The 25,477-nt window shown below is 41.5% G+C and overlaps 1 protein-coding gene across 1 annotated transcript in view; it reads left to right on the top strand.

The window, feature by feature from the left end:
• LOC140459619 (phosphatidylethanolamine-binding protein 4) overlaps window positions 1-25,477 on the top strand; it is a 461,051-nt gene that overhangs the window by 341,775 nt on the left and 93,799 nt on the right. Inside the window, exon 6 of the mRNA XM_072553909.1 lies at window positions 21,614-21,730. Coding sequence (XP_072410010.1) covers window positions 21,614-21,730 — 117 coding nt within the window. The remainder of the gene's footprint in view (window positions 1-21,613; window positions 21,731-25,477) is intronic.

The raw sequence follows: 25,477 nt of genomic DNA, 5'->3' as shown, positions 1-25,477 counted from the left end.
GACATGCACAGAACCTTGGAGCAGCTGCCCAGCTTAGAAGAAATGTAACATATAACTTGACGAGCTAAAAGCCTGACCCCCTTACAAAACTCACTGTACACACACACATATAGACACACAAAGAACATTGATGCTATGGATGGAGGGGAAAACTGGGAAGGCAGTTTAATGGTTCCTGTCCACAGGATTCATTGAGACATCCTTCTGCTTGCCAGGACTTCCTAATATTCAATTTCCCTTCTCTATGTACTTTTCAGTTCCTTGCAGGAGACACCGAGTGACTAGTTTGTAAATTGTAAAGTCTCTGACTTAGTGGAAGAAAGCCACAGGTTCCATCAATTGACGGGAGAAAGCAAATGCTTTTGCCACCCACAGCTGATCACAGCTCTACAAACCTGTCACCAGCCGAATCTCACTTTGTACATACCTGCTGGTGCCAGCTCAACTACGGGAGCCTTCCAAACTGGTTGAATAAAGACTCAGTGTAAATACCACTTCCAATAGGTTTCAGAAACTTACTTTGAAAATGTTCAGCATTCCCTTCCATAATCCTTGGATTTAAAGCAGTCTGCAATCAAATTTGCAGAAAAATAAAAAGATACAGTCTTTATAATCCTCAGAGACATGGAGGATCTTCCAGGTTGAATCACTGGAGGGTTCAACCTCAGCAGCATGAGCGATGACACTGCACTGATTGCAGAGTCAGAAGATGCACTGAAGAAAATTGTCAACCAAGCGAAAGCAAAGAGTGAGCAAAATTGGTTTCGAAGAAATGTAAAGAAGACCAAGACAATGGTGAGAAGCAGAGAACTAACTCTGAAAATGGAAGATGAAGTAAGCGGACAAGTCCTGTATAAAGTGGCATAATTTCAGCACATAGTAACAAACAATATGTTATGAAATTCACAAGAAAAGTGAGATAGTCAAGACCGACTTTTTCAGAATCAAAGTTGTGTTGACATCAAAGAAAGTGAACTTGAATGTCACAAAATGATTACAGAGCTTCTACATCTTGTTATTCATGTGAAGTGCCTGAGAAACAACAAACAAAAAGATGAAACTGAATGCAGTCTAGATATGAACATGTTTTGCATATCCGACACAAAGGTGAATGAGGAAGTACTTGAAATGGCTGAAGAAAAGGGGAAATTAATGCTTAATATCAGAGAGAAAGATACAATATCTGGGTCACATCAGAACAGGCAGCAGAAAAGACAATTGTTGGAAGGCAAACTCAGTAGAAAACATTAAAGAAAGAAACAGAGAAGAAAATAGAGATGGATATAGCAGATATATTTATTGACCAATGTTGAATATGTGAGAGCTGCAGGGGACAGAACAGGTGGAGGTCCATAGCAGCTAACCCTGGCATGAGGAAACATTGAAATAAGCTTGTGGCTGCTTGTATTGTGCACATTGAATATTTTCCCAATTTTTGAAAGAGTTAACAATCCTCATTTTGCCTCATTCTATCTTCTTTCCATTTAACACAAGCTTGGCAATTAATTGTTCCCTTGTACGTTCTACCAATCATAGTCCACTTGCTAATCTTCTTAGCGCCTTCTACTCATGCAATTAAATTGTAATGATGCTGTGACTTTAAGAGGTGTATTTTATCTTGGTTTCTTTTAAGAGACAGATAACTGAGAGGTGCCAAGCTACCAGTGGTAATGTAAACAGCTTGTGAGGGCATGGAACAAGAGAAGGAACCTGGATGAGTGTGGCCAGCTCTCACAGACCAGGATTTCTGGGGGGTTTTTTCAGTTCAGCAGAAGCAGCTAGTGTTTTAAAGGAATAGAAGCTACCTCTTCCCTTTCTCAGTTATAAACCGAAGCTGGGGATTCTCTTCCTCGGCCGCTGGATTGAACGTGAGGCAACATTTGTTTTCTGAATTTGTCTTTTGCCAAGGGATCTTTTTTTGGGATGTTACTATATTTGAACAGTTAATTATTAATAGTTACTGGATCTATTATTTTGTCAAGTTTTCCAAGTGAGTTAAGTTAGTCTAAGCTCTTTCTTTTGTTGTATTTTAACTATTGTGTTGAACAAATGGTGTTTTATTTAATGTTGAGTAGTTTGACGAGTTGAATTACATCTGGAGCACAGCAATTTACAATTAACTTTAAAATAAGAAAAAATTAGAGTCGAGACGGCAATCCTAAAATATTTTGAGGGGTTCTGTTCCATAACAAATTGGTGTTCTCTTTAAAATTTGGTACTTTTACAATTCTGGGAGAACGTGAGGACTGCAGATGCTGGAGATCAGAGTCGAGAGTCTAATGCTGGGGTGCACAGCAGGTTAGGCAGCATTCAAGGAGCAGGAGAATTGATATTTCGGGCATAAGTCCTTCATCAGGAATGAGGCTTGTGTGTCGGGGCTGTGAGATAAATGGGAGTGGGGTGGGATGGTGGGAAGATACTGGGGAAGTGATAGGTGGATGAAAGTGAGAGAGAAGGTGATAGGTCGGGGGTGGGGGGAGGTGATGGATGGATCCGGAGGGCGGTGCCAAGTTGCTGGCTTGGGACTGGTATAATGTTGGGGGGCCGGATGGGAAATGAGGAAGCTCTTTTTCACAGATTTTTTATAATTCTGTCTTGATGAGTGTCACATCAAAAACTTTGACAGCATGACTCTTTTTCAGCAACACATTTTTGCTTTTTAAAACCTCTCATGAGCCTTATCTCTGTTTATTTTAGTTGATTAAGCACATATTTGCCATTGTTACTTCACAATTTCTCTTCATTTTATCTTCACTCCAGTCTTTTCATCCTTCAAATCTCAACATTAAATCATGTGTTTAATCCTAATATTTGCAAAACTTGTTCTTCACTTTTCAGTTCCTTCACCATTGTGATGTTCACATATAAATCCTGGTTTCTGATGCCCCAATTGAAGGCCATTTGAATAATTGAACTTCTAATTGGAATCTAACAATAAAGTTTCAGATCATATGCTTCACAATCAGATTAGATGTTCAATTCATCTCATATAATTGGAAGATATTGTTAAAGTTGTTCCAAAGGCCATGTCATCAGAACCTCACAAAGACTCATTTTTATCTTCAACACTATTTGAAGTTACAGTTAGATGCACTAGACCTTAGGAAATTAAACTTGGGAGAAAATATTGTCAAAGTATTATCATTGCGACTAAACAATTTAGTATTGAGTTTGCAGGTTTAATTCATTTCAGTGCGTGTGCCACTCTATGGGCAGCCAACCAGTCTGCTCCCACATGTCAACCAGCTCTGCTTTGAAACCACTTGCAAAAAACTGTGTACAGCGTTTAGGAATGACTTGCATCAAAGTTTTTTTCCCCAAAATCTTGCAGTCTTTAAATGAATCCTTGCATTTAGTTGTCCCATTTCATGTCATCTGATTTAACATTAATTATTTTGGGGTCTCTATTTCTCTTTAACCATTTTCGTTTTATGCATTGTCAGCATGCAAGTTGTGTATTGGTATTGGAATTGCATCATGATTTTGTAAACCTCTTTAAACCCCCCAGGTAAACCTCATCTCTCAGTCTCTGATGCTCTGGGGAAGAGTCCCAGTTTATTCAGCCTCTCCCAGTAGCTGAAACCTCCCCCCCCCCCCCCCGCAGTCTTGGTAACATCCTTGCAAATTTTTTCTGCACCCCCTCAAGTTTCAATATCTTTCCAAGAGAAGGGCAACCAGAATTGAGTCAGTATTCCAAAAGTAGCCTCACCAATGTCCTGGACAACCGCAACATGATATCCCAACCCCTATATTTAACATTCTGACCGATGAAGACAAGTGTGCCAAATACTTTCTTCACCGTCCTGTCCACCTGTGACTCCACTTTCAAAGAACTTTGCATCTGCACCCCAAGGTCTCTTTCTTTGGCAACATTCCCCACAGCCCTAGCATTAACTATATAAGTCCTGCATCGGTTTGCCTTGCCAAAATGCAGCACCTCACATTTATCAGAATTAAACTCCATCTGTCACTCCTCAGGCATTGGCCCAGCTGATCAAGGTTCTATTGTACACTGAGATAATCTTCTTTACTGTACACTACACCACCAAATTTGATGTCATCTGCAAACTTCCGAGCTTAACCTCCTGGATTCACATCCAAATCTTCTATATAATTAATGAAAAGCAGTGGACCTAGCACTGATTCTTGTGGCACACAACTGTTCACATGCCTCCAATCTGAAAAATAACCCTCCACCACCATCATTCTCTGCCTCTCACTGTCAAGCCAATTTGGTATCCAGTTGGCTTGCACCCCCTCAATTTCATGCAATGTAACCTTGCTAACCAGTCATCCTGCGGTACCTTGTAGAACACTTGGCTGAAGTCCACGTAGCTTATGTTTACCACTCTGCCTTCATCAATCTTCTTTGTCACCTCTTCAAAAAACTCCATCAAGTTAGTGAGATGTGATTTCCCATGCACAAAGTCATGCTGATGATCTGTAATCAGTCCTTGCCTTTCCAAAAGCATGTAAATTCTGTCCAACAGATTTACAGAAATTATTGGAGCAAACAGTTAAGCTCAGAGGTGAGTGTTGTTTTCTGTCAGTGAGTTATGCATTTGGCCTCCCTGCTGCATTTGAGAAATTTGGTGTCAAAACCAAGCTCTGGGGCTTTGCACAATCACGTAGCAGGGCCTGGAGACAGGAACTATCACTGGAAAAACCTGGAGCCTCCAGAGTTTCCCACTCCTGGGTTTGTAGTAATATCAGGCACAAAAGAGAGCAGAAAAGAGTACCCCCAGAAAAAGAGACAAAAGCACCACAATGCCAACAATTCACTTCAACTACAATGGCTTTTCTGGATTAGCAATGTCTGAAAGAACTTAACCATAGATTTACCATTGAGTCCGAAGGGAAAGCATGCTTCTCTTAACATTGTTTCACTTAAGTTATTAACTTTAAGAAATGCAATCATAACTTTAAATGAAGACTTTATGAATATTCGTTCTTGAGATTTGGGCATTGTACCTTTGTCATTATTGACAGTCCAACAAAATTTTCATCTCCAGTTGTCAGATGGTGAACCTTTTTAAAAACCACTGTAGTCCTTGAGCTAACAGTGCTCTCCATTAGTGAATTTTAACACCTTGACCCAACAGCTATGAAGGTGTCATGGTAAATACAGCACTGTGTGTTATGTAGAACAATTTGGAAATACTTGTGTTTCCTTGACATTGATACACGTGTCCTTTTTTTTATAATATATTTTTATTAAGAAAAAATAGATTTTTAAATATTACAACAAATACAAAACAATGCAATTCAAAACAGTACAAAAATAGTACAGATAGTACAAAAAAAACTACAAAAAGAAACCCAATAATAAAAAAAATTCCCCAACCCATCCTCCTATACAAATGTATAAGCGTATATAGAGAAGTATAAAATTTTTAAAAACCCTAAACTAGTTATTTAACTAACTAAATAAATACCTAACAACAAACAAAGAAATAGTAATAACTCAGGCCAGCCAAACAAAACACTCATACATTCACAGTTCCTCCTCCCTGGATATTGGACTCATGAAACACAATTGTTATGGCTATATAAAAGCCCTTGTTAGTGTGGCAGATAAATCTGTGTCCAGGTATTTCAAAAGGGGCTGCCATGTCTTGTAAAAATTCTCAGTTTTGTGGTGTACCATATTTGTGAGAAAATCCAGGGGAATATGCTCCATAACAATCTTCCGCCAACCCGACAGGCCTGGGGGGGGGGGGGGTTTCTGATATCCAACCTAGCAAGCTATTCTTCCATGCACTGAATGTAAGAATATTGAAACGTTTTGCCTTATGCGAGTCTGCAGGAAATACAATGGGTAGGCCCAAAAGGAGTGAAATAGGGTCCTTCTCCACCCCTACACCCAAAATCCTCTCCATTGCACCCACCACAGCGCTCCAATATGTTTGAAGCCTGTCACAAGACCAAAGACAATGGGTAAGAGTACCCGTACAGACCTCGCACTTGGGGCATGTTGAAGATACCCCTGGTTTAAATTTTGACAAACGGTCTGGGGCGAAGTGGGGAATCTTCAACTGTAAAGCATGGGTCCTATTGCAAATTGATATCTTCCTTGCGTTCTCCCAAATATCCTCCCATGCCTCTGAAGAAATTTCAACACCCAGCTCTCTTTCCCACATCTTGCAGAGTCGATCAGACTCATCTGAGGTGGCACCCCCCCAATTGGTGATATAGAGTACTGACAGAGAGTGTACTTTTAGCCCTTAGTTCCCCTCTTTCTATGTTGGATTTGTAGGGATCAGTCAAAAGTGTGGTCCTTTTTTGATTAAAATCCCTAACTTGAAAAAAACTTCCATACTAACTGATTGAAGGACACCATTACATCTCCCTCAAATAAATCACCCATGCAAGATATACCCCTAGCTGCCCAACGTTTAAATCCTGAATCTATCATATCTGGTTGAAAACTTGGCATACTCACTAAAGGTGTAAACAAAGATGTTTTGCCAATATTACCTTCCCTCTGCCGAATTGCCCTCCATGTTTTAACATTATCGATGACTATTGGGTGATGGCAATATTCCCTAACTGTCCTCACCTTGTCCAAAAACAGCAAACTGGTAAGGGGGCACCTTGCCTGGGAGACTTTGATATCTAGCCATATTGAAAGAGGGTCCCCACAAACCCAATCAAAAGCGAGCTTAATTGGTAATTTTCAATGTCCAGAAGGTCTACTCCCCCCAATCTCAGAGAACCAGTTTGGCTAATTTAATGAGGGGCTGTTTACGGTGCCAGATAAAGGAGTTGAACCAACTGTTCAGTCTCCTGAGTGTTCGTTTATTGAAAATCAGGGGGAGCATCCATAAAGGGTATAGCAAACGAGGGAGAATATTCATCTTAATAAGCGCTATCCGACCCAACCATGAGACTGGAAGTGCCTCCCATCCTTGGAGATCTTGTTTAATTTTTTCAAATAATTGAGTAAAGTTGGCTTTGAACAGCCAATCCAGAACTGGAGTAATGAATATGCCCAAATACACAAAACCCCCCTGTGACCACCTCAATGGGAATCTATAGTCACTCTCAAGAGCCAACTCTTTCATAAGACCACCCATAGGCATAGCCTCTGATTTAGCAAAATTAATCTTATACCCAGAAAAAGCGCCAAACGCGTGAATGCATTGTATCAGGCGAGGCACTGAGACTGCTGGATTTGTCAAGAAAATTAGAACATCATCTGCATACAGCGAGATCTAATGTAATTTTGACCCCACTTCTGGAGCTGATATATTGAGATCCCCACGAATGGTTCAATCACCAACGTAAAAAGTAATGGTGAAAGGGGACAGCCATGCCGGCTGCCCCTAGAAATATTAAAATTGCTTGATCGCAGTGGTAATGACCGCAGTGAGAGGTACACTGGAGAGAACCTTTACCCATCTTATGAAAACTTCACCCAGACTAAACCAATCCAGAGTAGAGAAAAGGTACGGCCACTCAACTCGGTAAAATGCCTTCTCTGCATCCAAAGAAATCACCAATCCCTGTATTGACTGCTGTTGGCATGCTTGAATTACGTTAAGCAGCCTCCTAATGTTATTGGAGGATCTGTGACCGTTTATGAAGCCCGTCTGATCCTCTTTAATAATAGAGGGTAACAGTCTCCAGCCTTAATGCAAGAGCCTTAGAGAGGATCTTAAAGTCCACATTTAAGAGCGAGGTGGGCCTGTATGAAGCACAGTCTTCCGGATCCTTCCCTTTTTTAAGGATAAGTGAAGTATTGGCTTCTCTCAGAGATGGTGCGAAACAAACATGACTGTATGAATCATTAAACATACTCAGCATCGGGCCTGACAGTATACTTATAAATTCCTTATAGAATTCACTGGGAAGTCCATCAGGACCGGGCGCCTTTCCACTCTGAAGCTGCCTCACAGCTTCCTCCACTTCTTGCTCTGATAATGGGGCATTGAGAAAGGACTTGTTCGGGAGTCACACCCAGGAGCTTCAGATTTCTAAAAAAGGATTCCATTTTGGCCTGCCCCTCCTCACAATTCTCAGATTGATATAACTTCGAGTAGAATCTCTGGAACGCCACTTTAATCTTTTTAGAATCACATGTTAGGTTCCCAGACCCTTCCCTAATTGCTGTAATGGTTTGTGGGGCAGTCCTCTTTCTGGCAAGGTATGCTAAGTATTTGCCTGGCTTGTCACCATGCTCGTATAACCTTTGCTTTGCAAAAGCCAGCTCCTTCTTTGCTGTCAGTGTGAGCACGGAATTTAGTGCAGACCGCAGTGCCGTAATCCTCTGTAGTTTGACCAACGAGGGTCTGTCAAAATAGGCCTTCTCGGCTGCCTTCAACCATGCTTCAAGAAGACGTTGCTGCTCACCCTTCTGCCGTTTCCTTCTTGTGGAATATTAAATAGCTAACCCGCTGGCATAAGCTTTGGCAGTTTCCCAGAGAACAGATGAGCTATCAACCGAGCCTATGTTGATGTCTAGGAATGCCCGAAATTCCCGAGAGGAATACTCCACAAACTTGCTGTCCATGAGAATAAAGGGGACCATTCACCAGGACCTTGAATCCACTGTAACATCCTTAATTTCAACCATGAGGTATACTGGAGCATGATCAAAGATGGCAATATTACCAATTGTACAGGATGCCACCAGATCCAAAGTTACCACAGGAGTCAGAAAAAAATCAATCCTCGTGTGACATCTGTGCGGATTGGAGAAAAACGTGAAATCCCTACCTGTCGGGTGGAGACACCTCCAGACGTCCACCAATCCTAATTCCCCACACAAACCCAATAACTGTTTATTTTGTGCAGAGGGTATTGAGGGACTTGCGGCAACCTGTCTACTGTGGGGTCCATGAGGCAGTTAAAATATCCCCCTATAATGATGTGCCGAGACCTATCGGTTTAGGAAAAGCATCTACCAAGAATTTAAGAGGATGAGCTGAGGGACAAACATTTAAAATGCCATATTCTTCCCCATTTATCAAGGCTTTAAGAGTTACAAACCTCCCGTATGTGTCTTTAACACATTCCAACAATTTAAATGAGAGATTTTTCCTTACCAATATAGCCACTCCCCTACTTTCGGTATGAAATGATGAAAAATAAACTCGGTCAAAGCCATTCTGCTGTAATTTCGGATCTCCTTGTCATCCAAATGTGTCTCCTGTAACAAAGCAATATCCACCTTCTCCTTTCTAAGACTCAAGAGTACCTTCTTCCTCTTAATTGGTGAGTGACTTCCCTTGATATTCCAGGTACACCATTTAATCAAATCATTAGCCATAATCTTCTGCAATTACATTTAAATTCCAGAGAGGAGGAACCCGAACCACAAATTGCTGAGTCTTAGTGTTGCATGGTCCACCAAATATAAAAACTACATAAACTAAAACCACTACATTTAACAAACATACAAAATTATTAAAAATAAAAAACAACAAAAACCAGAAAACAAACCAACATATAAAGTGCCAATAGCGCTGAGTAGAGGAACTCACCCCCTGCCCAGAGGGGGCAACTACCCATCCCGAACTGCCCATAAATAGACATCTAACCATCTCAACCACCTTCACTTCTCCCAGCTCGAGCCGCATCACAAGCACAAGCTAAAAAGAATAAACACCCCATAGAATATCAATATGAATTTTAAAAAATTATTTTATAAAAAACAGGGGAATAAATACCCCACCCATCCTTTGGAATGTCCTCACTTAGAAATTTACAATGTACATCTTAACCACCGTCAGACATAATTTGAACCAAATTATTGTCAATAGAGGGAAAAAAGGGGAAAAACAAAGCTCCAACTAGATTTCCTCCATTTCTTTTACAGAATGATAAACGCATACCCAAGCAATGATATTTATACATACTACAATTGTTTAACTTAGGTTAGTTTGTCCACAAAGTCTCTTGCCTTCTCCGATGTGTCAAAGAGATGCATGGATCCATCTAAGGTGATCCGAAGCACTGCCGGATATCTCAGGAAGTGCCGAATCCCAAGCTCCTTCAATCTTCTCTTGACACCATCATACTATTTTCGTTTTTGGATCACCACCGCTGAAAAGTCCTGAAAAAACATGATCTTAGACCCCTCGTAAATTAGGGCCTTTGGATCCTTCCCCTGGAGTCTGGAAGCCTCCATGACTTTCTCCTTATCCCAGTAATGATGGAACCGCACCAGGAAAGGAAGAGGCCATTGACCCAGACCCGACCTCCATGCTGCAACCCGGTGAGCTGTCTCTATCTTCGATCCTCTCATGCCAGTCTCCAAGTCAAGGAATTTTGGAAGCCAATCTTCAACAACTTCTGCAGGCTGCTCACTTTCCTTACCCTCAGACAGACCGATGATCCGAATGTTTTTTCTCCTGCCCATGTTTTCAAGATCATCCACTTGGTCACGCAAATTACGAACCTGCGTCTTCAGGGCTTGGATCTCTTCCTTGAATGAACTAGCATCAGCTTCCACCACTGTGACACTGTGCTCCACCTCATCCATCCTCTTCTCCAGGTCTCCCAGCTGCTGCTCATGCTTCTGCAGCATGAGAGAGACTGGATTCTCTTCAATCTGTTAACCCAACATCTTGCGAGATTTCGAGAGCTGGTTCACTAGGTCCTGGAGGCTGAGCTGCAGGCCTGGCCTCAGATGCTCCTCCTCCCTTTTTAGGCATTTCTGGACAGCTGAAAATACAGGTAATTTAATTTTTAAATGTTTCTTGGGGCTCCACAATCTTTCCAACGCCCCAAGAAATCCTGATGACCTGGGTTGCATGCGTTAAAGGACCGTCCTGCTCCTGCTGCGATGCAAAGCTCTGCAGTGTGATCTTCTCAAATCGCTGCCATCTTCGATCCCCCCATTTGTCCTCCTTAATGGTTGGTGGAGGTCTGGAGACTGGAGGGTCCTGTTAAATAATCTTGATGAGTCATTGCAGTGCTTTCAATCGCATGGAGATACTGGAGCAACAATGCACTGGTAAATGTCATAATCAGCTGGCTGGCTGATCAGATAGTCTGTTCTACACAGGATGGACTTGAATGTTGTAGCTGTACCTGTCAAAGTGAGTGGCAAATCTTCCATGAAGCCACAAAATTGAGTCTCCTCGACAGTAAAAAAAAATTCCAAGGAATCCAGAATCTGCCATTTATCAAAGAGTATTCAATTTCTGATGACTGTTTCATTCTAAATATGTGCTATAACACCCGCAGAAGAAGATTAAATGGAAGAAATTCAAAATACAGGAGCTGTGAAGTTGTGGAGTTTCGTTCCAGGGTTAGTGATTTGGACAGAAACTGCAATGTCAATCAAGATCAGATAAATGGACAAAGTTACAAAAGAAATACAGCAAACGGGTGAGATAATGTCCTTTGAACTGCACTCCGAGGGAGCCTCAATACAGACAAGGAATGCTTTGACCATATGGTGCTTTTCTATAATGTAACTTCTGCAGTAAAAAACTAGCATTTTGAGAAACAACACTTTATATCTTTTTTAGGAAACTATAGTCTTGTTATGAATGTCTGTTATGCTCCTGATTTAACCAATTAATGTAAAGGCCAGGAACAACATGTATAATTTTATTTCTCCAGAAGACTTGTTATCACACTGTAATGCCTGCAGTTTGGAAGTCTGCAATTCAGAAATGCCAGTTGTCTGGACAGTGTTAGACCAGAAGCAAACATTCCCTGAACACCATTAGCATCATCTTGGTGCAGTGGTTTTGGAATAGAAGTAGAGGTCAGAGTTCAGGATAAGGAAAATAATTTTTATTTCTGTTTTATCAGATTTTATCTGTTGAGAAAATTACTTAGTCTGAGACTTCAAGACTTGTTTCAAGAAGCTTTATTTTTCGTGAATTCACAAAGGGGCTGCTGCAGTCCTCACTGTCTCACAGCACTCTCTCGAGCAGAACATTCAGCTGAGATTGAAACAATCATACAGACAACTTTTATTTCACTGCACACCCAAGGAATGTTGAATACAATAATTCAAAATAATGATAAACACAAAGCAGTTACTCCTTTCGTTCTCAATGTTGCTTAAAAACTAACAAGGTTTACATACACTCCCTATATTTCATCAAACTATAATTACAAAACCTCAGTCTTTATCTCAAGCGTTATTTTTCCCCCTACAGCTGAGGGCCAAGATACCTTTTACTTTGATCAAGTGTTCCATCATGCAGCAGTATGCTAAGTTCTAAAAACTTCCACATTATCATGGTGTTTATTTGAGACATTTGGCATGATGTTTGACATTGTCTTGCTTCTTCTTTGGCTTTCTTCAAATCACCCTCAGTTCATTTCTCAATGTCATCCACCCAATTGATTTTTCTTACATCATCTGTTAATGTCCTTAATTTTTCATTCACTTGTTGCTGGGACAAGACAAGACTGTTGGATCTTTGCTTCCATATTTGTGCTTGGCTTTCTTTCAATTTCTCAGCAATCCTTTGGTTTTCAGAACTTAATCTAACTCACTCGTTTGTTCTTCTCTTCAGGTGATTCCAAGCATCTTCCGCACTGCCCACACTTGAAAGGCTGTTACCTTTTCAACCTAGCACTTCAGAGTCCCAATTCTTGCATTTATAGAGCGCAACACTCCATACCAGAGACTGTAATGGATGTTTTTATTCATTTTCATGGTGATGTTCTCAGATTTTCAGACATGATGTAGGCCTCTCAACACACCTCTTGTACCAGCTAATTTTACCAAGATTTCATTCTTGAATATAACTTTGGTGTTTATCATTCAGCCAAGATACTTGTAGTTTTCCACTGCCTAGACCTCAGTGTTTGTCCAACTTTGAATTTTCCAATCCTTTTTCGAGCCATAGTGATCTTTCGCACAGAATCATAGAATTGTTACAGTGCAAAAGTTAGGCCCTTTGACTCATAGTGTCTGTACACGTTGTCCAAATTTGCATTTCGCCTGGTCTCACTTCTCACCATAACCTTGTACTTCCTTGCTTTTCAGGGAGCTGTTAAATTCCCTTTTGAATGTCTTGATGGAACATCATTCCATCACACTCTCCAGTACTGCATGCCAGACTTTGAACATTTGCTGTGTAAAAACATTTTACTTAGTGTTGCTTTTGCTTCCTTTTCTATTTCGTTTGAACCTGTGCTCTCTCTCATTCTCAATTCTTTACAAGTGGGAACTTTTTCTATCTGTCCAGATCTCTTATGATTTTGACATCTTCCTCAAATCTCCTCTGAACCTTCTCTGAAGCAAAAAAAATCTTGATTTGTCCCAGCCTATTTAGCCTCTTTCAAGTCCTCCAACCCTGGCAACATCCTTGTAAATCTTTTCTGAACCCTTTCAGGTTTCACAACATCTTTTCAATAGGAAGGAGATCAGAATTGCATGCAATATTCCAAAGGTGGCCTCACCAATGTCCTGTACAGCCACAACATGATCTCCCAGCTACTGTATACAATAGTCTTACCAATAAATGAAAGCATACCAAATGCCTTCTTAACGATCTACCTGCAACTCTACTTTCAAGGAGCTGTGAACCTGTACTCCAAGGTCTCTTTATTCAGCAACACTCCCTAGGACCTTACCATTCAGTGTTTAAGTCCTGCTCAGATTTGCTTTCTCAAAATGCAGCACCTCACATTTATCTAAATTAAACTCCATCTGCGACTGTTAAGCCCATTGGCCCATCTGATCAAGATCCCGTTGTAATCTGAGGTAACCTTAATCGTTGTGCACGACACCTCCAATTTTGGTGTCATCTGCAAACTTACTCACTAGACCTCCGATGTTCATATCCCAATCATTTATATAAATGATGAAAAGTAGAGGACCCGGCACCAATTCTGTGGCACTTTACTGGTCACAGGCCTCCAGTGCAAACCACCCTCCACCACACCCTTGTCTTCTATCTTTGAGCCAGTTCTGTATCCAAAAGGCGAGTTCTCCCTGTATTCCATGAGATCTAACCTTGCTTACCAGTTTCCCATGAGGAACCTTGTTGAACGCCTGACTGAAGTCCATATAGATCACATCTACTGCTCTGCCCTCATCAATCTCTTTGTTACTTCTTCAAAAAACTCAATCAAGTTTGTGAGACATGATTTCCCACTCACAAAGCCATGTTGACTATCCCTAATCAGTCCTTGTCTTTCCAAATACATGTACATCCTGTCCCTCAGGATTCCCTCCAACAACTTGCTCACCACCGACATTAGGCTCACTGGTCTATGGTTCCTTGGCTTGTCCTTACCATTTTTCTGAAACAGTGGCACCACATTTGCCAACCTCCGTTCTTCCAGCACCTCACCTGTGACTCTCGATGATACACATATCTCAGCAAGAGGCCCAGCAATCACTTCCCTCGCTTCCCACAGAGTTCTGGGGTACATCTGATCAGGTCCTCGGGACTTATTCACCTTTATGCACTTCAAGACATCCAGCACTTCCTCCTCTGTAATATAGAAATTTTTCAAGATGCCACTGTCTATTTCCCCACATTCTGTATCTTCCATGTCCTTCTGCACAGTAAACACTGATGCAAAATACTCATCAGTCTGCATCTGCTCCCTGTTTAGACTTGTACCCTATGCCATTTCTCCATGTCTTCTTTATCAAAATGAATCAATGCCAATTTCTATGCATTGAACTTTATCTGCTACCCGTCTGTTCATTTCCTCTACTTACACTCATGGAGTCATACTGCACGGAAATAGATCCTTTGGTCTAACCAGTCCATGCCGACCATTATCCAAAACATAACGAGTCCCACTTGCCTGCTCTTGGCCTGTATATTTCCAAACATTTCTTGTTCATCTACTTATTCAAATGTCTTTTAAATGTTGTAACTGTACTCGCATCCACCACTTCCTCTGGAAATTCACTCCACACACAAACCACTTTCTGTGTAAAGAAAGTGACCGTCATGTCTTTTTAAAATCTTTCTCCTTTCTCCATAAAAAATATGCCCCCTTGTCTGGAAATCCCCCACCTGAGAGAAAAGATACCTGCCATTCATCTGACTGATACTCATCATTATTTTATAAACCTCTATAAGCTCACGACTCAACTTCCACTATTCCAGTGAAAAAAGTCTGAGCCTAGCCAGACTCTCCTTATAATTAAAACCCTCCATTCCTCGCAATCATCCTGTTAAATCTCATCTGAACCCTCTCCAGCTTAATAATATCCTTTCTATAACAGGGAAACCAGAGCTGAACACTATCCTCCTCACAATTCAAGCATTCCCACGCCTCATATCATTAACATGAAAATTTCCATTCAGATGAAACCAAAACTATCCATCAACTACAACTTTGTTTCCTGTCACTTAGTTAAATCCATATTTATATTGCTACTGTCCTTTTTATTTCATGAGCTGTAACTTGGCTTACCGGTTTATTGTGTGGCACTGTCTCTGATGTCTTTTGGAATTCTGTAAATACTACATCAATGGCACTGTTGTCATCAACCTACTCTGACAGAATAGAGGCGTAGACTATTTTCTAAATGGTGGTAAAATTTAGAGACTTGAAGTGCAAAGGGACTTGGGAGTCCTCGTCCAGGATTCTCTTAAGGTAATCGTGCAGGTTGAGTCGGTAGTTAGAAAGGCAAACGCAGTGTTGTCTTTCATCTCGAGATGACAAAAATATAAAAGCAGGGATGTACTTCTGAGGCTCTATAAGGGTCTGATCAGACCACATTTAGAGTATTGTGAGCAAGTTTGGGCCCCATGCCTTAGGGAAGATGTATTGGCCCTGGAGCAGGTCCAGAGGAGAATGATCCCGGGAATGAAAGCCTGAATATATTAGGAATATTTGAGGACTCTGGGACTATACTCTTGGTTTCAAAGGATGAGGGGCGATCTAATTGAAACTTAGAGAATACTGAATGGCCTGGACAGAGTGAATGGTGGGAATATGTTTCCATTGGTAGGAGAGACTAGGACCTGAGGGCACAGCCTTAGAGTAAAGGGAAGACCTTTCAGAACAGAGGTTAGGAGAAACTTCTTCAGCCAGAGAGTGATGAATCTGTGGAATTCATTGCCACAGAAGGCTGTGGGGGCCAGGTCATTGAGCATGTTTAAAACTGAGATCGATAAGTTCTTGATTGCCAAGGGAATTAAAGGTAATGAGGAGACAGCAGGAGAATGGGGTTGAGAAACCTATCAGCCTTGATTGAATGGTGGAGCAGAGTCACTAGGCCACATGGCCTCATTTCTGCTGCTATGTTTTGTGGTCTTATGATACCTCTTCAAAGAACTCCAAATTAGTGAAACAGCTTGTCTCTGTATGAGTCTGTGCTACCTCTCCTTAACTAACCCACATTTGTCCGTGTAACTATTGATGAAGTTTGACCCAAAGTTTTATTTTGATAGATCCCTTACGACTAAAGTTTGATGAGATGTTCATAATTTTATTTTTATTTGGATGATTCTTGGTATGAAGCTGATGGCCAAGGGCTGTAAAGTGTAATGAGTGTAGATTTGGATTAGATTCAGTGTAGTTTTTGCTGGTGTAAACTTGATATGCAAAAGGCCTTTACCGTACAATTCAACAATTCTATAAATGTTTTCAGAGTGGTTTTGAGAATGCCTAACATGAGTGAGAAACAAATCTAGTTTTCTTTCTTCATTGGCATGTCGGACAGTTTGGCAGAAAAATTTTATGAATCGTCCAAACCAGGAGAGTTTGATTAGAAATCGACATGTAAGTAGAACTGAGATAGCTCAGTCTGTTTGAGCTATGGAAATGTTCATGTCGGCAGATGTGCAAACGATTCATTGAATTGTCTCCACAGTCCATGGTAAAGAAACTGTCAAGCGTAGTTAAGTAGAACCCAAGGGAGCTGAAAAATTGGAAGTGAATACTCTGAATTTGAATCTCTGTCAATGATTGTGTTTGGAAATAGATTGAAAACCTTGTAATGCTGCATGTTTTAAAGACTTTTCCAAAGTCTTTTCTATATCCAGAAAACATGTTGTTTTTTTATTTTCAACTTTCGGTAATTAATTAATGATCTGTTGTTCAAGAAACTCTGGATCCTGTGTCACTGTGTTTCATGGCTGACCACCAGGTTAATTAAAAAGAACTGTCGTCAATTGAGCCAGATTTCATTCAAGGATCTGACTTGTCCAATACCAGCTGTGTTCATCACAACAGTCCAGATCTGTTCTTCCCCTTTGAAGTTGGATTTGACCAAGTTAATTAGCTTTTCTCTGAAATATTCTTTGTCCTTTTCCATCACCATCTTAAATCTCATGATATAGTGATTAATGTACCTAAAATGGTCTCCAGCTGAATATTTGATCCACTTAACTGACCTCATTCCCAAGAATAGTATGCGTCCCGTTATGAAGATGTAGGTGTACCTTTAAGAGAGTTAAAAGCAGCAGAACTACCAGTCACAGCACCAAGTGTTCTCAATAAAGCAACAAAGTATGTAACACTGAGTTGAACAACTCGTAGTTCGTTGCCTGGAGACAAAAACAAATTTGAATTCAGCCAATCAGTTTAAATTATAACCCGATAAAAATACCAATTTCCAATCAAGTTTGAATTGAGAATATTGACAATCTTAAAAGCCAGTGGCACAATCCGATGCTCTCGGATGCAAGACCGGGAAACATTGAACAATTAAGAGGAGATTTGCCAAGCCTGATATGTACAAGATTGCTTGAAAAAAAATCTCTCTCAACAGTACCTTTTCAATCAGGAGCCTGTGACACAGAAGTCCCTAACAAGGAGAAAAGAAGACACAGTAAGATCTGAAGACAAAAACCTACAGTTGCCTGGTTTTGAGATCAGAAGTGTTGTTTTGTAAATCTCAATTGGGAGTTTTATCAGACTACTATGATAGAAGGAAAGGTAGAAGATTGGTTCGAGAAGGAAGTTGTAAATAGTGGTCAGTTAATTATTCTGAACACATTCCAGGAGTTCTTCCCCATCTCCATCCTTTAGACAACTCATATCTGAGACAATACTGAGACAGTTCAGTCACCGAGTTATGACGACTGTATAATTCTTGCAACTCTGTAATTTGCTTTGAAATTTATTTCTCAACATATTTCCATCAGACCACAAGATATCAGAGCAGAATTGGACCATTTGGCCATTGAGTCTGCTCTGCTATTTGATCATGACTGATAAGTTTCTCAGTATCATTCTCCTGCTTTTCCCTTGTTACTTTGATCTCCTCACTAACCAAGAATCTATTGATCTCTGTCTTAAATACACTCAATGAATTGGTCTGCACAGTCTTCAACAGCAATAGGTTCCACAAATTCACCACCCTCTGGCTGACAAAATTCCCCCCTCATCTCAGTTCTAAAGGGTCATCCCTTCATTCTGAGGCTGTGCCCTCGGGTCCTAGTCTCTCCTACTGCTGGTCACATCTTGTTCACATCCATGCTATCCAGGCCTCTCTGTAATCAGTCACTTTCAATCAGATACCCTTCATCCTTCTGAACTCCATCAAGTACAGACTCAGAGTGCTCAACTGCTTCTCGTATAAGAAGTCCTTCATTGCTAGGATCATTCTGATCAACATCCTTTGGACCCTCTCCAATGCCAGCACATCCTTCTTGAGATATGGGGCCCACAATTGTGAATAATATTCCAAATACATTCTGAGGAGAGCCTTATACAGCCTCATCAGCATATCTCTACTCTTGTAATCTAGCCCTCTTGAAATGAGGCCTTCTTAATTGCCAACTGCCAGTCCTTCACTCACTCCAAGCTGTCACCCTTGCAAAGCGCAGGCCCCCACTCCCTCCGCTCCTGACTGCCCTGGTCAACCTATCTTCTCCTAGTGCTCCTGCCCCACTCAAATTATCTCCTCATAGCTGGACACCATCTGGTCCCCCTTGGTCCAGGACCTCCCACATACATTTGGGACACCACCCACGCCCTCTACCTCCTCCATGACTTTTGTTTCCTGGCCCTCAACACCTCATCTTCACCATGGACATCTGATCTCTGCACGTCCATCCGCCATGGCAAAGGGCTCCAAGCCCTCTGTTTCTTCCTCTCCCACCAATCCAATCAGTACCCCTCCATCAACAAACTCATTTGATTTGCGGAACTGGTCCTCACCCGGAGCAACTTCTCCTTCGAATACTCCCATTTCCTTCAGACCAAAGGGGTAGCCATGGGCACATGCATGGGCCCCAGCTATGCCTGCCTCTTTGTCTGATATGTGGGACAGTCCATCTTCCACAGTTACTCTGGCACCATCCCCCAGCTCTTCCTTCACTACATTGATAATTGTATCGGCGCCATCTCGTTTGAACAGTTCATCAACTTCACCAACACTTTCCACCCTCACCTTAAGTTCACCTGGACCATCTTGGACATTTCCCTCCCTTTCCTGGACCTGTCTGTCTCCATCTCCATGAACGGACTCAACATGGACATCCACTTCAAACCCACCAAATCCCACAGCTACCTGGACTACACCTCATTCCACCCTGCCTCCTGCAAAAATGCTAACCCTTACTCCTAATTCCTCTGCATCTGCCATATCTGCCCCCAGGAGGAGCAGTTCCACTCCTGGACATCCCAGGAGCCCTCCTATTTCAAGGATCACAATTTCCCCTCCCACCTGATCAACACTGCCCTCCAGTGCACCTCCCCTACTTCCTGTACCTCTGCCTTTGGACCCCACCCCTCAAACTGCAAGAAGGATAGGATCCCGGTCCTTACCTTCCATCCCACTAAACTCCACATACAGTGCATTATCCTCCACCATTTCTGCAACCTACAATCAGACCCCACCACTGACAACATATTTCCCGACCCACCCCTATCTGCGTTCCACAGAGACCATTCCCCCCCCGCCACGACCTTGTTAGGTTCACGCCCCCCCATCAACCCACCCTCCACTCTCCACTCCTGTCAACTTCCCATGTTGCCGCAAGACGTGTAAAAACCTGCACCAACACCTCCCCCCCCTCACCTTCGTCCAAGCCCCCAAAGGATCTTTTCACACCGGCAAAGACTTTCCTGCACATGTACCCACCTCATCGACTGAGTCCATTGCTCTAAATGTAGTCTCCTCTACATCGGGGAGACAGGTCGCCAACTCGTGGAATGTTTCAGAGAGCATCTCTGGGAAACACACACCAAACAATCCCACCTACTATGGCCAACCACTTTAACTTGTCCTCCCACTCCACCAATGACATGCAATTCCTGGGCCTCCTCCACCGTCAAATTCGAGCCACCCGATGCCTGAAGGAAGAACATCCCAACTTCCACCTTAAGTCCCTTCAACCAAACAGTATCAACATCGACTTCACTAATTTCCCTTTCTCCACCTCACTCCAGATCCACCCCTCCACTCGGCACTGCCCTCCTGAATTGTCCTGCCTATCTGTCTTCCTTCCCCCCCATCCGTTCCACCCTCCCCACCGAGAAATCACAATCATTTCCGACCTGCATCCACCTTTCACCATCCCACCTACCTTCTCTCCAACCTACCCCCACACCCCTATTTATTTCTTAGCCCTCTTCCCCACTCCCATATTCCTGATAAACATCAACTCTCCGCTCCTCAGTTGCTGCCTGACCTGCTGTGCTTTTCCAGTGCTATACTTTTTGACTATGACAACTGAACCTGCATGTTAACCTTAAGAGAATCCTGAACTCCGAAGTCTCCTTGAGTTCAGGTTTCTGAAGCCTTTCCCCGTTTAGAAAACAGTCTACACCTCTATTTCTACCAAAGTGTATAATCTCACACTTTCCTACGTAGTATTCCATCTGCCAACTTTTTGCCCACTCTACCAGCCTGTCCAGTCTTTCTGTAGCCTTCTGCTCACTTAGTACTACCTGGAACTCCACTTTTCTCACTCATTTGTGGCCACAGACTATGGCAAGCAATGTAATGACACATAGTTCGAATGAAATACATTCTATCTTTAGCCTCTATGGGATATGATGTCTCCGCAACACTACAATACTTTCCTCAATCACCAATCGTCTCTTTTTTTTCTTTTCTTTCCTGAACCTTATTGCCAGGAATATTTAACACCCAGTCCTGTCATCATGAGATCTTGGTCACTGTTACAGCTCCAATACCATATTTCCATCCACCAGTCTGCACCTACAACTCACCCGTCTTTTTAAGCACCCTGCATGGATTCAAAACATGAACCCTGATTCAGACTGGATTTTTTTCTTCCTCACCCTGAGTTCATCCAATTGACTACTTTTCCCTGCTCTTGTACTCTCTCTAACTCCTAGCTTTCTGCATATCTTCAAGTGACTCTGAACCACAGAACTATTTCACTTTCCTTTGAACTCTGCTGACATCTGCAGCCAAGCTTAACAGCCAAATTCTGGTACTTAGCAACATGTACAGTTTTCTTTCACACTCCAATATTCAGATCTGATTTTGTTTTGCTTTTGTGTTCAATATGTGTGGTTATATCAGGATGTATCTATTTAAAAATTCTGTGCCACTTACTCTAACTTTTATGCTGCTTAACTACAGACAGTGAGGGTAAATGTTGTATAAATTTGAAAGACTTGAAATTTTTGATAAACATATCTAATTTTAAAAAAATGTTCTGTGATTGCTATCTCAGTAAAGGTCCCCTTAATGTGAAAATGTTCGTATTTATGACTTTAATTTTGTTTCATTGCAATACAGAGTACAGGCCACCCACCCCACCATCTGGCACAGGGTACCACCGCTACCAATTCTTCCTTTATGAGCAGCCAGATGATAGAATAATCTCACTGAATAAACAGGAAACAAAATCCTTCGGTAAGACTATAAAGATTTTCTTTTCCCAGGTGTTTGATTTTAACAGTGACTGTCTTTCATTTATATCTTCCTCGCCAATTCAAAATATTATTGTGCAGTTCTACGCAAATCTCATAGTTGCATGTACAAATGTGTTTTACTGTTCTGATCGGATGTTCATAAAAGTCTGGACAGCTCAGTTCCAACATGACTGCAATTGGAAAGCTGGCATTTGAACTGTTATGTTATGTTGATGGCACCCCAAACTTCTATGGCAGCGCATTAAGTAGAACATTGAACATTCTGCACCGACCTGTGGAACCAATCTGAAGCCCATCTAACCTATACTATTCAATTCTCATCCATATGCTTACCTAATGACTATTTAAATGCCCTTAAAGTTGGCGAGTCTACTACTGTTGCAAGCAGTGCGTTCCACGTCCCTCCTACTATCTGAGTAAAGAAACTACCTCTGACATCTGTTCTATATCCATCACCCCTCAATTTAAAGCTATGTTCCTTTGTGCTAGCCATCGCCATCCAAGGAAAAAGGTTGTCTATCCCTTTGATTATCTTATATGTCTCAATTAAGTTGCCTCTGAACCTTCTTCTGTCAAGTCCTTCAGCCTTTCCTCATAAGACCTTCCCTCCATACCAGGCAACATCCAACTAAATCTCCTCTGAACCCTTTCCAAAGCTTCCACATCCTTCTTGTAATAAGGTGACCAGAACTGTATGCAATACTCCAAATGTGGCCACACCAGAGTTTTGTCTCGGTGTAGCATGATCTCATGGTTCCAAAACTCAGTCCATCTACCAATAAAAAGTAACACACCGTATGTCTTCTTAACAACCCGATCAACCTGGGTGGCAACTTTCAAGGATCTGCCTGCCTGGATCTCTCTGCTCATCTACATTACCAAGAATCTTACCATTTGCTCAGTACTCTGCATTCCTGTTACTCCTTCCAAAGTGAATCACCTCACACTTTTCCACATTAAACTCCATTTGCTACTTCTCAGCCCAGTTCTGCAGCTTATCCAAGTCCCTCTGTAAGCTGCAACATCCTTCGTCGTTATCCACAACTGTACCGGCCTTAGTGTCATCCACAAATTTACGAACCCATCCTGCTATGGCCTCATCCAGGTCATTTATAGAAATGACAAACAGCAGTGGACCCAAAGCAGATCCTTGTGGTACACCACTATTAACTGAACTCCAGGATGAACATTTCCCATCAACCACTACCCTCTGTCATTTTTCAGCTAGCCAATTTTTGATCCAAAATGCTAAATCACCCTCAATCCGATGCCTCCGTATTTTGTGCAATAACCTACCGTGGGGAATCTTATCAAATGCCTTACTGAAATCCAAATACACCACAACAACCGTTTTTGCTTCATCCACCTGTTTGGTCACCTTTTCAAAGAACTCAACAAGGTTTGTGACACATGCCCTACCCTTCACAAAACTGTATTGACTATCCTTAATCAACTTATTCCTTTCAAGAGATTATAAATCCTGTCTCTTATAACCCTTTTCAGCACTTTACCCACAACCAAAGTAAGGCTCACAGATCTAAATTTACAAGGGTTGTCTCTACTCCCTTTCTTGAACAAGGGAACAATATTTGCAATCCTTCAGTCTTCTGGCACTATTCCAATAGACAATGATGACATAAAGATCAAAGTTAAAAGCTCGGCAGTCTCCACCCAGGCTTCCCAGAGAATCCGAGGATAAAGCCCATTCAGCCCAGAGGACTTCTATATTTTTAAACTTTGCAGAATTGCTAACACCTCCTCCTTATGCACCTCAATCCCATCTGTCTAGTAGCCTGTTTCTCAGTACTCTCCTCGACCACATTGTCTTTTTCTCGTGAGAATACTGACAAAAAGTATTTATTTAATGCTTCCCCATCTCCGCTGATGTCACGCACACCTTTCCACTACTGTCCTTGAATGGCCCTAATCTTATTCTTGTCATTCTTTTATTCCTGACATGTCGATTGAAAGCCTTAGGGTTTTCTTTAATTTGGCAATGTGATTGTGTCCTCAGGCCTTTCGAGTAGCAGCAGAGGATGGAGTTGTGCCTGACCTTCAGAAAAGTAAATTTTTTTTGTTAATCAGTCGAACTCTGTGTCCTATATTCCAGTTATCTATGGGGTAGTTGGAATACTGAAGAAAATAACAGAAGATTGCAAGAAACATGAACAGCAATGGGCTGTTCAGCCCCTGAAGCCTGCACTGCCATGTAATAGGTTCACTGCTGATCCAACACTCTTTACACCCACTTTCCAACTCTTTCCCCAAAACCCTTGATGCCCTGACTGGATCTATGTATCATAGCCTTAACTGTGCACAAGGACTCTGACCTCACAGCTGTCTGTGGCAAAGAGTTCCAAAGACTCAAAACCCTCTGAGATAAGAAATTCTTTATCATTTCAGTCTGAAACTGGAGCCCCAGATTTCAGAAAATTGTACTTTCTCCACACAGATATGTTTCCGTTGAGGGCTTCATTGTTCCTGGAATGAATAATAAGTGCAAATTAAGATTGAAAGTAAGAGAAATGTTCCATTGGAAATAACTTTTATCAGTTACGATATGAAGTTGTGGATAATATTGTATGTGTGCAAATGTGACTGAGATAATCTGCATACTGTTCTATAAGTTCAACTTGAATAATGAGGTCTCAACTTACCTGAGTTTCACAGAACATGTACAGAAGTAAGTTAATTACTTTTCATGGACTTTTGTAGAAGTACAGGAGTTATCATGTCAGGGTTAGATCTCCAAATTAAGTCACATGACATCAGGTTAGTGATTTGTATTAATAATTATTTAAAGTCTGAGTTTTGAACAAGTGAAATGTCAGTTTTTGGTCTGTGCTTATGAAGAGTTTCATGATTAACCTGTTAGTCTTTTTGGAACCATGATATTGAACCAGTTTTGTTAGAGAGCAACTGACTGGGAACCCTTCTGAAGTTGAATTTGGCATTTGTTCATTATCTGAGAGTTTGGTATTGAATAAAGCAAACATTGAAAAACTTTTGATTGCTTTTGTTTTGGAAGAAGCAAGGACTGATATTGGAAAATCTTTTCAGGCATTTCACCAGAGACTTGGCTGGGGTCAGGTGGAAGAAGCATTCCTCCTGGTGAAAGGGGCAAAACCATTAGGGAATAAGTTACCTCAGTGGTTGTGTTTGAAAATTCCAAACCAAAAGGGTTTGGTTACAACCCTGAAGGGATTATGTGGAGATAAGAAAGTTGAAGCTCAGTTGCATATTTAATCAGAGAAGAAGCAATCAAGCTCTCAGGATCAAGAATTTAAGCTGACGAGGGAGCTATTTGAGATATACCAAGTTCTGAGGGGCATAGGTAGGATAGAAGGAAAGTTTTTCCCTTATTAGAGGGGTTAATAACTCAGGGCATAGTTTTAAGCAAGAACTTTAGAAGGGATGTAAGGAATGTTTTTTTTTCACCCGGAGGTTTATGGATGTCTAAGAAAAGTGGTAGAAGCAGGAATCCTCACATCATTCAAAACTGTATCAATGAACACTTGAAATGCAATCACGCACAGGCTATGTCAGGCTAGTGATAGAGTCATAGAGTCATAGAGATGTACAGCATGGAAACAGACCCTTCAGTCCAACCCGTCCACACTGACCAGATATCCCAACCCAATCTATTCCCACCTGCCAGCACCCGGCCCATATCCCTCCGAACACTTCCTATTCATATACCCATCAAAATGCCTCTTAAATGTTGCAC

This window comes from Chiloscyllium punctatum, chromosome 35, assembly GCF_047496795.1.
Source record: "Chiloscyllium punctatum isolate Juve2018m chromosome 35, sChiPun1.3, whole genome shotgun sequence".
Lineage (NCBI taxonomy): Eukaryota > Metazoa > Chordata > Chondrichthyes > Orectolobiformes > Hemiscylliidae > Chiloscyllium > Chiloscyllium punctatum.
This window is presented reverse-complemented; position numbering and strand designations above follow the sequence as displayed.